Source organism: Diplotaxodon limnothrissa, unplaced genomic scaffold (genome assembly GCF_057381915.1).
Source record: "Diplotaxodon limnothrissa isolate DT_005_m unplaced genomic scaffold, D_limnothrissa_male_GT1.1 unmapped_scaffold_4, whole genome shotgun sequence".
Taxonomy (NCBI): domain Eukaryota; kingdom Metazoa; phylum Chordata; class Actinopteri; order Cichliformes; family Cichlidae; genus Diplotaxodon; species Diplotaxodon limnothrissa.
In genome coordinates, this window is record NW_028188558.1 from 669659 (window position 1) to 683587 (window position 13929).

Consider the following 13929-nt stretch of genomic DNA (forward strand, 5'->3'; position numbering starts at 1 on the left):
ATCTTCTGCAGGAGGCTGTGGTAGTTATCTGTGGAGAGGGAAGGCATCTTGTTGCTAGTTAGCCTAGTGGTTAGCACCTTTCCAGGCTATTGAGGCTGTTCGGTGCCCAGATGCTGTAATCAGGCTTCAGCTGTGTGTAGGCCACAGACACACGGAGCGCTGAGGATAAGGTAACTATAAAAATGTTGCTGTTTCTGTTAAGAACACTTTAGTCCTAATGATCTATAAGTGTCCAGAAGCTATCGCAGGTAAGCTCATACGGAAAAAAGGGAAAAAATCATTATAAAAATCAATAAAAGAAGCAAAGCATTTAAAGAGCAAAGAGAGGCAGCATCCACACTCACAAAAAGCGGAGGAGTTATTTTGGCATAACATGTAAGTACAACTCCTCCGGTTTCATATGAAAAAAAAAATTATTGCACTACCTTACATGGTTACAGTTCTACAGGGATTTAAAAATAGTTATGCAAAACGAAGCGTGCCCGCTCTGGCCGGTTTTAAATGGTTAAGTGATGACGTATGAACCTGCCCTGATCTGTGTGTGGGCAGGCCCAAACTCAGACTAATAGGCAAAGGCGAGATTTAAACTCAAAAGTCTGCTTTATTGCTGGAGGTGCACCGAATTATAAGGCGCATTAAGCAAAACAGTCAGATAAGTCAAACTTTACTCAACTCATTCTTCTTGCTTCCTCCACTTCCGTACCATTGATTCATTAATGCTGAATTCTCTCGGAGCTACTTTATTCCCATCATCTACTGTGTGACTGACAGCCTTGAGTTTGAGATCCGTTTTGTAAGCATGTCTCTTAACAGGTGCCATTTTGGGGTCCTTATCCACACATAATACGGTAATATTATGTTAAAGCACGGTATGTACCAACTATCCATTAAGTGTTGTGGCTTCATAACTTACCAAAATATTCTGACAGATTTTTGAGCGCTGTGTACCACATGAAATCGGTTCACAGTCAGTAATCACAACCAGAATTCATACATAAGGTGCACCAGATTATAAGTTTCACTTTCAAATTTTTGCGAAAATAAAGGATTTTAAGTGCATTTTATAGTCTGAAAAATACGGTACTGAAAAAGTGCATTAGAGCTTAAAATTAAACTTCTCAAGATATATTAAATATAAAGAAGATCGAAATTAAAAGTGTCTCAAAGGCTTCAAACTGAAAATCTGAACATCTTTGCTTCAGCATGGGCATCTAACAGGTTCTGCCCTTGACCACGGGTATAATGTGATGTTGAATATACAGAGACTTTCAGAGATATGAGACTTTTTTTTTTACTCAAACTTCTGGTCGCACCACTGCGACCGAGGATTCTTTTTAGTCGCACCTTTGAGAAATTAGGTCTAATTTGCGACCAAATTAGTCCCACTCTCGAGCCCTGTGAGGGTCCTTTTTGCTGCATGCTTACACATAAACGATAATAGGTAGGATAGTTTCTGGGTCAGGAAGTCTGAACAAGATTTCCTGAACTGCGCCTTGGAATCAGAAGAATAATGGATATAAGCAGATAAAAAAAGGCTAAGCAGGGTGTGGTTTTTTTTGTCTCTTTCTGATTCCAGGAAAGGAGCACATAGGTCAGGACTGAATGGGGAGGATTCGCAGCAGACTACCACATTCATATAAAAAATGAACACGACAATAGATCGAAGTTTCCTGCATGTGATTGTTTATGTCATGTGTGCACGAAACAAACAGGAATTAAAAAAATAATTATCTAAATGAAATATTTCCAGCTCTTCCTCCTCTGTCAGATATTATTCTCATACCTGAGAGTGTCCAGTCTCCAATTTAGATCCTTTAGTCTAGCTGAAAAGAGCTCAATTCCTGATGTCCCTAGATGATTGTAGCTCAGGTCCAGCTCTCTCAGATGGGAGGGGTTGGCGCTCAGAGCTGAGGCCAGAGAAGTACAGCCTTCCTCTGTGATCAGACAGCCTGACAGCCTGCACACAGAAAAAAAAGGAAAAGGTAGCCACTTAATAGAAGCTATTGTGGGAGAAGTACTTTCTCTTTTTCAATGCCTCTCCCTCTGTAATCTCACCTCAGCAGTTGAAGACTCCTGTGGGAGCATTTAGAAAATAATGAATTACAGTCAAAGTCAAACCTAAAAGTAACAAATATTCAAAACATTTTTTTGAATCACTCTGACAGAAAATGTTTTCAATTTGAGTGTTATTGATCAGATGAAAGAAAGAATCAGACATAATTCTGCTCGGTCCCAAGCCTGGAAATATACAGAAGTTTATCAACAAGAAGGTCATCTGGTGCAAAACATTTTCCAAACCAAAACATGCAGATGATCATCAAGGAGTGACCACAGAGTTTTCCACAGAGACTCTCAATTTTTCCTGGAAGCCAATGTTTCAGTTTCAAATTAGTTTCCATGTCAGATGCTCTGGCCCAGAAATATTGTAGTAACAGGAATGTCTACATGCACATTTCTGAGAACAGATGGAGTAACCAATAACCAGACTTTTTTATTTATTTGTTTTTCTACTTGGTGGGTGTGTCAAAGAACGGGGAAAATTTAATTGGCTGTTTGTTTACTACAAGTTTCTGTCTTAGGCTACATTTTCAGGACAGTGACACAGATTTAGTGTTGAAAGAGGCAGGTAAACAACAAAACATTTGACACTTAGCAGGAAGCTGGTGGTGACACAGCTAGAGAACCACAGACCATACTGCTAGTGACTAGACTTGTAGTCAAGACCGCCTAATCCGAGACCAAGACAAGACAAAGACCAGAGGGTATCGAGACCAAGTCAAGACCAAGTCGAGACGAGACCAAGACCAAGTCGAGATGAGACCAAGACCGAGACAGAAAAGTCTTTAAACTGCAGCCAGATACTGCTTCGTTTATGGGTGTCAGGTAGGCTGGGCGATATGGCCTAAAATCCATATCGCGATATAATTTGAAGCACGTGCTGTAACGATATATATCACGATATATTCTTTTCTTCTGTATAACGTGTGTATTTTCCACACTATAAGGCACACTTAAAATCCTTTAATTTTCTCAAAAATCGAGTGTGCCTTATGTATGAATTCTGGTTGTGCTTACTGTCCTCGAACCGATTTTGGTGTGTAGAAATCTGTTAAAAAATATTTTGATGTCAGAGCATTATGGCTGCCATAGTAAGGAGCTTCGCGGAGTAATCTGGGTCCAAAACTCTGTCTACTTCAGGTCCCAAAGTGAAACGACAGTCTAAAAACCGTCTAAATTCTTCCATCTTTAATAAAATCATCAGTGTTGCTGCTTTACCAGGTGTAAGAATTGAGTTTTACACCCATGCATCCATGAAAACAGAATTTATTAAATTTAACGGAGTTAGAAGTTAACATGAAGTTAGCTCGCTAGTTTCCACCTAAACATGACATACCATGTTCTGACTGAGAGATTTTTGAAACGAATTAAAACGTACAGCTCTGCTACCACTTCCAACATAAATGAAGATGGAAAACTAAACAGCAGTGGCGTTTGCAGGGTTACTGAAGTTGGACTACCTGGTATATAATGTTGTGCTACGTGATTGCTAGTGACACAGCTATGTTAGCATAACATTAGCACAGTGAAGCTGGAGGATGAACGCCAACTTTTTTTTCCACTCGATAAAAGTTAACGTGAGGGATTCTGGTGGTCAGGGACAAATGCAATCGCATAGCAGGATGCTATACACGGGCCAAACTTCAGTCAGGAGAACAACTGAGATTATTCATCCACAATACGAGGTCAGTTATTAATATACTGCAACAATATGGGAATAGTGTCACGGCTGGCGGGGTGAGCTGTGTGGTGTGGAGGAAAAGGAGGACCCAAAATGCAGCAGTGACCGATGATTCGAGTGACGTTTATTTACAAGGTGGCAGTGGCAAAAACAGGCAACGAAGCGTGAGAGATTACTTAACGGAAACCTAAACTGGGAGAAACTAAAGAGCAAACCTGAAATCTTAACAAAACAGAGACCAGAGCAGAGAGACGCAGCCTAAGGAAGAGGATACCAAGAAACACAGATGAACGCAGACGAGCCGACAATGAACACAGACCGAACAAAAACAAGCTCCAGCGAACCAAGGGAATTGTCCAAAACAAAAACACACATGTTGGAGTTCAAGAACAAAACACAGTTCAGGAGGCCAGCCCGGAGGCTGACAACTCAGAAGTCCAGGACAATTCATCTTCTGAGGCCGGCCACGTTGGCGACACAGACCCAAAAGCCGACCTCGCGGAAGGCAGCGGTGGCGAAGTGGAAACAGTTCAGGCGGCTGACCGTGCGGACAGCAACGGCGGCGACGGGGAAACAGTTCAGGCGGCCGACCATGCGGACAGCAACGGCAGCAGCAACACAAGTCCGGACCCGAAGGCTGCGTGGCCCCCGCAGCACCAGGTGAGACGGAGGCTGGACCAGGCGAGGCTGAGGATGCTGAAGCCGGACCAGGCGGCGCTGAGGATGCTGAAGCCGGACCAGGCGACGGCGTGGGTGATGCTGAAGTCGGACCACGCGAAGATGAAGCCGGAGCCGGACCAGGCGAGGATGAAGCTGCTGCTGCCGGCGGCGTGGATGAAGCTGGGGAGGCCCTGGAGTGCATCACAGTCTCTGAACTGGCCAGCTTTTGAGGACTGATTACAATATTGTGTGGTTTGTCTCTCTGCTTGGAATGAACAGATGAAAAATAGTTCTTTTCGGGTTGGATGGACTTAACTTGTTGTACAGGAGGAGTAGGTGAAAATGATGGCTGAATAGGCGGCTGAGCTGATGACAAGGCTGATGAGTCTTCTACCAACTGAGCTACTGACCGGGCTATGGACTGTAACATAGTTTGTAGTAGGTCTGGCTGTGACTGTAACTGGGCTATGGGTCGTGAGGCTGAATGTGATGGAGGTGACGACTGAGCGGCTAACTGAGCTAGTGGCTGCTGGGCAGCTGACTTAAAAAACACAGCCCCGGAATAAACAGTCACAAGGTCTGGCAAAACAGACAGAGTGTATTTTCTACTCACCACAGCCGGCAACTCAGAGGTCTCGGGGCCCGGCTGAGGCGATGGGCGTCGGCGGCGTGAACGTCGCTTCCTTCTCGGAGATAGCTCCGACCGGCCGGGTAATTCCACATCCGGCGGGCCGGGCTGCAGATTGCCCGGCGGGCAGTGCAAAACATTCACCGCCGGGCTGGGTCGGGAAGCGGTAGCAGCTGGTGGGTGAAGGTGCAGTTCATTAAGTATGAAATTCTGTGCGAGCGGGTGAAGAGAGTCCAGTAGCCAGGGGTGAGAAGAAATTAGCTGCTGTAGCCTGGCTTCCACAGCGGGGTGAAATTCCTCCCCCTCACGTTCAAGCCACAGGTTAACCAACCTCGAAACAGAGTCAATCACTTCCTCCCTAAACTCCTGGGAAGGTGCGGATGCTGCTGGGTCCATGTTTGGTCGGCTTGTACTGTCACGGCTGGCGGGGTGAGCCGTGTGGTGTGGAAGAAAAGGAGGACCCAAAATGCAGCAGTGACTGATGATTCGAGTGACGTTTATTTACAAGGTGGCAGTGGCAAAAACAGGCAACGAAGCGTGAGAGATTACTTAACGGAAACCTAAACTGGGAGAAACTAAAGAGCAAACCTGAAATCTTAACAAAACAGAGACCAGAGCAGAGAGACGCAGCCTAAGGAAGAGGATACCAAGAAAAACAGATGAACAGAGACGAGCCGACAATGAACACAGACCGACACCAACAAAATATACACACACAAGGCAATCAGGTAATCACACACAGGAGGGAAGAACAGCTGAACCTAATACACATGAGGACCGGAGGAGACAAGCTGAACACAATGACAACAGACACAGACTTTCAGAACAAAACAGGAAATCTAGGACCCGAACTGGACACAAGGGGGGAGGACACAGAATAACTAGAACAGAGGAAAATAATCACAAAACACAAAATGCTGGGTCAACGACCCAGGACCATGACAAATAGAGCAGCAGCGAGAGAATTCAACATTAATGAATCAATGTTATGGAAGTGGAGGAAGCGCAAGTTTCGGCTTTCCCCATATTTCAAAAGTGCTTCATCTCTTTGCCATGACTGACGCCCACCATAATTTGCAGATGATAATGGTTGTAGCTGACCCAAACAGGCGCAGCTTGATGACATCATCAACGTGCGCTATTGTGATAGAGCAATATAGTTAAAATCTCTATCGTTGGCCAAATTTATATCGTTTCTATCGTATATCGTTCATATCGCCCACCCCTAGTGTCAGGCATATTTATGTGTTTTTGATTTTGCACAGCCCTCCTCACTGCTGTCTACTGTCTCATTCACTTACTGAGAGGAAAGACGCACGCTCCACTTGACTGTTGCGTCTCTCACCCTCTCTGTTTTTCACATAATGATATTATCCTATATCCTCGCATGTAATTGGCCACAATATGGAGGGATTGGAGCATAGCTGAGCCACTGTGTAAGAGCTGAGCAGCGAAAGGAAATTAAGTAAAGGTAGAAATGACTGAAAGATTAATAGGCTCTGTTTTGAATTTTGTTAAAAAAAGAACTATATATTTTTTTTCCTATATGACTTCATATAGGAAAAAAAAATCACATATGCAGGACACCTTAAACTAGGTTTTTAATTATGCAGCAAGGCAGAACAAAGTCGGGGCTGTATCAAAACATGAGGACTAAACCCCAATTCAACCAGACCCAGAACTGATTCGGAATTAAAACAGAGGTATAACAGTTCAAAATCAGGACTACTGAGGACTTCACCAAAGATTCAGAACCAGAATCAAAACTAGATGATAGCAGCACTAAAAATCATCATAGACCCGCACTACACTTATTTTTAATTCTACCAAAGTACACTATTTAGTTTCAGAAAGGTTTATATAATTATTTAGCCTTCTTGTGCAAACAAGCCTGCATAACTTAATAAATATAGAATTTGAAAAGTAACAAATGGTATCTAAAAAGAAACACTAGGTACGAGATACATGTTCTGATGAGTTTTGGCAAACAACCATTTGACTAACCTGTCTGTCTCACCTGCTCTTGTTCCATCTCTGTTATGTCCTCATTCTCCTCTCCCTCTTTGTGCTGACAATCAAGTCAAACACCAACATCATCAAATATACAGTTGGAACCAGATATTTATGTACTCTTCAGATAAAAACAAAAACACCTTTTAATTGTAACATCAAATCAGACTAAATGTTTATTTTTTTAGATTGATAAATATAAAAAACATATTTGTTAACTTTAAGAGTAAAGAGAGAAATTGTATGCAATATCTTAACCCTCTCAGGCTCAAATTAAGTTTTTGTTTGCTAACTCTAACTGTACTGTCTTTCCCTCTTCACACTGCACAGAAGAGGAACCGGCAGCAAGGTTCAACACTTTTCTTCCATCAAGACTGTGAAGACCATTACTCTTTGTCCACAGGTTTAATGATGTAGAAAGTGTGAAACTGAAACAAGCATAACACAATTACAATTACAGTATATTCTTTAAATCTTACATATACACTGTACCTACAAGTCTACAATAATCTAAATCAACGTAGCGTAGCACTTTAGCTGCAAGAATAAGCATTAGCCGTGCTCTAAACATGTGGCTTCAACAACGTATCAAAGTTACACATTAAACTTCCCTCATGTCACAAAATACAACCACAGAACTACAGATAAGTATCAAATAAACAATATACATACAGACAATGCTCCAAAAGACGAAGGATTGAGGGCAGATGCATTTGGATTCATGGCAGTCTCGTTGGCCATGTGCAAACTTCACTAAACCTTACTACTTCCGGCTTCCTGTGATGTCACCAGGTATCAGAACTATTAAAGGGACAGCTGCACTAACACTATCAGCACACTAACCCTAACCAACCCTAACCAAGTCCTGCAGTGGTACTTCTGAGTAAAAAAAACTCATAAAATATGTATGTGGGGTAATCAGGTTGTTAAGCAATGTTCCCTCTAATTCCCTGAGCAGTCCCTTGGACCACTGTGAGCGACATCAGACGTGTGCACTGTGGACACACCGGCATCTAATCCATCCAAGTTACATGGTTTATTAGAATAATTTACATTTATGTCAGACTACTTTTAATTAACTGCTTTAGCCCACTTACAATGAAAATTTAAAAAAAAAAAAATCTAGTCATTGACCTGTGTAGTATGTTAACACTATTGGAAGTAAAAATAACTTGAACTCCAATTTCGAAAACACAACTTTCTTTTTTCTCCTTTTTTTTCCAAAAAGCTCTGACTTGTATTATGAGTATGAGTCTGTGGTCTGGGAGAGAGTCCTGTCTGCAAAATATAGTATATAATGACCAATGCTGGGCAATTAATTACATAGTTACTTCTTCAAAAAAGTAACTCAGTTTGGCAAACAACAAAGTTTTATGCAGCTATTTATTTTTAAATGCGGCCAAGGCATTTTTAAATAAACATTTCAAACTATTTACAGAACAATCAGCCGTTCTGCATCAAATTTGATGCCACACAAATTATTTGTGTCCCTCCAAAAAATAACTTCTATCACCTATGAGATAAAGTAGAACAACAGCCTGATACCTGCAGGGCCCTATTTCAGGAAGCCGGTTTAGTGCAAACTCTGAGTAAGTATACCGTGAGTGAACGAAAACCCCGGGTTTTCGGTTTCACAAAGCGAGTTCAGATGAAGCCTGAGTGAGTCACTATGACGACACACTCCGTGAAGCTAACCTGCCCTCTAGCAGGTTTACTTCAACTAACCCTGACTGTCCCCGCCTCTTTGTCGGAAACCTGACTGTAGGAAGTGTCAGACATGGCGTGTCCCTTCCTTGAAGAGCCAGTAGATGTTGAAGCACGAATTCTCCGCAGAGCTCCCCGCCGGGAGAGAGTGATTAGAGCGCGTTTGGACATTTTACCATTCCCTGATGATTTCCTGTGTGAACGTTACCGTTTTCCAGCACAATCTATAATTTACGTGAATAACATCCTCAGGCCTAATATTGCTCATGTGACACATCGCGGACATTCTCTCAGTTCTGTACATATTATTTGTATTGCACTTCGGTTTGTTGCAAACGGGAGCTTTCTGTATAATATTGGTGACGCTGAGCACGTTTCCAAGGCTACCGTCTGTCGGGCAGTCAGGAATGTTACAGTTGCACTGAAACGTCTCCTGTACTCGTTTGTGGTGTTCCCCGGTCATAGACCCACAAGATTCATCAAAGAGGGATGCCACAAAATTGCAGGTATAAGGATGACCAAAACCTAATTTATGATGTGGTGATATTTGAACTACCACTTAAATTCTACATTTATTCCCACGGTTCCCAGGCGTGATTGGCTGTATAGATGGCACTCACATTCCAATCATTGCTCCTTCAGTAAATGAAGGAGACTATGTGAACAGGAAGTCTTTCCACAGCATTAATGTACAGGTACATAGTTCCCTGTAGCATTTCAAACTAACAAATTATTCCATTATAGTAATGGATGCTAATTTGTGTTCTCTGCACTGTGAAGATCATATGTGATGCTGCCAACATTATCACAAATGTGGAAGCCAAGTGGCCAGGCTCTGTGAGTGGTGGTGGTGGTGGAGGACCCCCACCTGTTTTTCGGGCCTCCGCTCTTTTTCTAGTGGCTATAACGGGTCACATTTGAGCATACAGAGTAAGCAAATATGTACTTGTAATGTGCTCAGATAGTTTCAATAAGTGCTTACAGAGGGGAAATTAATGTAGCCTCTAACTGCAATTGATTTACATAGGACAAACAGACCAAGCACTATGGCTCATAATACAATTACACCTTACCTGTTTGGACTATATTTTTATATTTCATCTTTACTTGCTGCCAGGAACGTTTGGGGCCTGTTGGGTTGCACCTGCGCTCAAATCACATCACAAAATAAAATGTATAGAATAAAAAATAAAATAACATATAATAAAATAACGTGTTAAATGGGTGGAAATCCCTAGATCAATGTTTAAATTAACACTCACGCATTGACTCTGTCGGCTTTGTTTTGCCATGCATGCTCCCTTTCTTTTGCAGCTGAGGCTGTGTTACTTTTTTCCGTGGAATTTGCATGTTATCGGCATATGCTGCCATCAGAATTTCGGCGTCAAGCGCTGTAAAATACATTGACCGCGCCTTCTTTCCCTCCGTCTCCATGGTGACTCGCTTAATCTGTGCTCCACTAATCAGGGCTTTATGTATCCTCGTCCGCGCGCTTGACTTGGGGTTAAAGCAACTCCGCGTTGATTGAACTACTTGTTATCAGCCTTTCTGAAACCGAATATTCCGAGTTGGACAGTTCGGGGTTACTCAACCCTGAGTATCGTTTTTCACTCTAAGTTTTCTAAACCGGCTTCCTGAAATAGGGCCCAGGCCTGACAACAGGAGATGTATCACTGCTGTAACGCCTGTTACATTCAGCAGTCGCCTCATTGTTCTGACACACACAACAAAACTATTGACGACACTACACACTGACTACACAAGATTTGTGCTAAACGTCTCAAATCTCTCACATCTCAAAACACCGCCATCACTCCTAAAACTTCCCCCCGTTTCTTAACAACTAGATGTTGCCACGTTGCCATATCATTTTTTGATTGGTCGACATGGTACTTTTTTGGACGAATAGGAAAGGGAGAGGGGGGTGGAGTTTGTTTCTGCTCCCAGGTGGAGAGTGCTTTCAAGCCTTTTTTCTTATAAAACGCCGTTTTTACCGTTTCTTCCCGCAGTAAATATAAACAACGACAGTATTCAGGAAGAAAACCAAACATTGCAGATATTTTATCATAACTCTGGTTTTACGTGGCCGATCAACACAATTTAAAACCTGGTATAAAGTCCACACTTTGTCCGTCAGTTGTTCCGTCTGTCCTGCTCACATCTCCAATGGTTGTACACGTTGTCATTAATGTGGCTTCACTCCACATCAGCTGCTTTGCTAAAACACCGGTGTCGGCACATAAGGACGCTGTCAGAGCCTGTCAACAACGTTGATTAGCTGCGTATATACGAATGTGAATCGCATTATTGGCTGGACTATGGGATAAGGTGGCATCGTTCTAATCCCATACGGGAGCAGCCAGTCACTGACTAACACTGCAGAACAGAATTGTTAAAGTATTCATTTTAATTTCCATTCAGGTGAGATTTTTTTTTGTGCGCAACGCAGATTTTCTGTGCGCAGAGAGCGTGCCAGCAGTGCGCAATTGCGCACGTGCGCAGCTTAGATGGAACATTGCTTGAGAGGGTTAATTGCAAATGGCACCAAATTGTATTCAAAATTGAGCCACACTTATGGAGCGCCACAATTCCTTTCCTGGTGTTTTGGTTAATATCTCTTGATTTTTCCTATGCCAAAGAAACAGGCTCTGCATTTTGGGGGTGTCTTATATGAATCCACAGGTGTGCCACCAATTTACTCACATGGACTCTACTAACCTATCAGAAGGTTCTTCAGCTCAGAATTGAATCGTCTGGAGTTTTCTTATTAATTAACAATAAACTTAGTGTACATGTACTCCTACATTTGATGAAAGTGATTAAAATAGACAGCTCTCTCTTTTTACTCTGACATTGAACTAATTCAAAAGATATTTCAACATTTATTTATCTAAAACAAAACAAGTTTACTCTAAATTTATGTTTAACAGTAAAAAAAAAAAGTTTTTATGTTTTTTCCCTAAAGTGTATGTAAATATCTGGTGAACTGTGAATATACTGCTGTGTATTGAAATTCCTCTTGTTTTGCATAGAAATATACTGAAGAACATACAAAGCATAATATATAAAATAACATCTACCAGAGTTTTTTCTTTGAAAGAAGCTCCTTATGTCCATTGTTGTATATCAGTGCATTACTGAAACCGATTTAGAGAGTTTGTTTAGCCGTGGACGGAAACAACTGAAAATATGAAATAAACACACATGTAAACTAAGACTCTTTGAATCACCTTGTTGTTGAATTGTGCTATACAAATAAACTTGCCTTGCCTTGCCTAAAAAACAGCATTGTTGTTCTTTTCATTTCGCCATTTGTTGATTCACTCGAAGAGCAAGTAACGTAACATGGGTCAAGTGATCAGTTTGATATCAATCTTTTCGTCATATTTACATTATTTGTACAGTACGAATTATTTTCTTTGGTACCTGGTCAAACCTAAGCTCTTTATTAATTACATGACAAAATGAAGTGTAAAATTGTTGTTTGGATGAATTGTCAAAAGTCCATATTGTTTTGAAAGTCTGATAGAAAAGGGTGTGGTGTCTGTGTGAGAAGATTTGTTTTTTGAAGAAGATGAGTGAAGTGTGCTAAAAGGCTGCTGAGAGAAGTGTGTGACTTGTGCTACAGAGCTGAGCTAAAAAAAATTGTGATGTGTGTGGAAAAACTGTTAATTGTGCTGAAGATTTGTGCCAAAAGACTTGTGCTAACCATGCTGAGGATTTTGATGTGAATGCTTGCAAATGCAAAGAGCTTAGTATATTTGTGTGTGTGTGTGTGTGTGTGTGTGTGTGTGTGTGCTGAGGGTGCATTCTTTTATATTAAAACTAGCAGAGTTACAGAGGGTATATAGAGTGTGAACATAAAATAAGAGTTCGATTAGGCTGTAGAAACTGATGAAAATCCAGTGAAGTGAAGAGTGTGTGAGTGAAAACCGCCCCCGTATGTGTGTCAGGCAGGAAGTGAACCAGGAAGTCTGAGACGTTTCAAAATGAAGACAGAAGAATTAGAGAATGAAAGTGTTAAGAAATAGTAATTGAAATGATATTAAACAAATGGTTTAGTGTGTTAATGCAGGTGCCCATGGACTTGGCTCAACCTTCTGGAAGAGTAAAGTGGTAAAATGATAGATTAAGATAATTGGGATGACAAACAGGCCTGGTTTTGGCTGAAATTTTACAGCTTCACCTCTCATCCTGTTGTTTTCCTGAGAAGAAGCTTAAAGGACGGCCAATCTCTTACTAAAGACAGAAGACAGACAGAGCAACACCGTGGACTTGAAGAATTAACAGCAGGCAAAAGACACTGAAGGGTCCAGCAGCATGAACGAATACCATTGTGGATGGAACATGCGCTTTGATCACGAGCTGGGAAGTGTACCAGTGACATGATTGTAAAAGCACTGGACGGGACTCTGTGAGGTTTATATTTGCCATGCTGGGAGTGAAGCGCCACGAAAAGACTGAAAAGAGGAAGAGAGAATGAACAGAGAAGAAGAAACAGCTGATTTGGGCCTGTGTTTGCTGGAGATTTGAAGGATACACAGGCAACTGTGAGTAGAGTGACGAGGACCAGTGAGAGGTGAAGGCTGGACGTGTTAAAGTGAGAGCATATGAGAATTGGGTTGAAAATTGAGGTGAACTTGTGGACGGTGAGAAGGGTCCAGAGCATCACAAAAGAAAGGTAAATTAAAAAGAGAGAGAGAGAGAGATAAAGAAATAAATAAACTAACAATTACATGAATGAATAGAAAAGACACATATACAAATTGTCACATGTGAAATTATTTTTGTAGAGAATGAGGGGCGAGACAATTTGAATCCAGAGCTCAGCGCAAAGATGCATGAATTAATCTGATTAGAAAACACATACATACAATGAAGATCAGCTTACACTCATGAATGTGAATACATGACATAAATGCTAAATGGTGCAGATTTAACACACTTAAAGGCTGAGGTTGAGGAATAACTCAGGGGAGTTCCATGACAATCGAGTGATTTTGGTGAAAAGGAAAAAGAGACTGGGATGACAAACCAGTGATTAAAAGCTTAAAGCAGTTTTAAAATAGTGAAATGGAAGTGGTTTTGTGCTGATTAAGCAAAAGAAGTGATTACTGAAGAAAAGAAAAGAAAAATAATTTAATGTTGTGATAATGTTTTGAATGTGCATTTTTCTTGCCAGGGCAAC

The 13929-nt window shown here is 41.5% G+C and overlaps 2 protein-coding genes across 4 annotated transcripts in view; one reads left to right on the forward strand and one right to left on the reverse strand.

Annotated features, from left to right (window-relative positions):
- Positions 1-13929, forward strand: part of LOC146606847 (protein NLRC3-like) — a 1106670-nt gene that overhangs the window by 280940 nt on the left and 811801 nt on the right. The window lies entirely within an intron of this gene.
- LOC146606850 (protein NLRC3-like) overlaps positions 1-13929 on the reverse strand; it is a 57884-nt gene that overhangs the window by 26977 nt on the left and 16978 nt on the right. The window contains exon 5 of the mRNA XM_085349286.1: positions 1784-1957. Within this exon, the coding sequence (XP_085205412.1) occupies positions 1784-1957 (174 nt within the window). The remainder of the gene's footprint in view (positions 1-1783; positions 1958-13929) is intronic.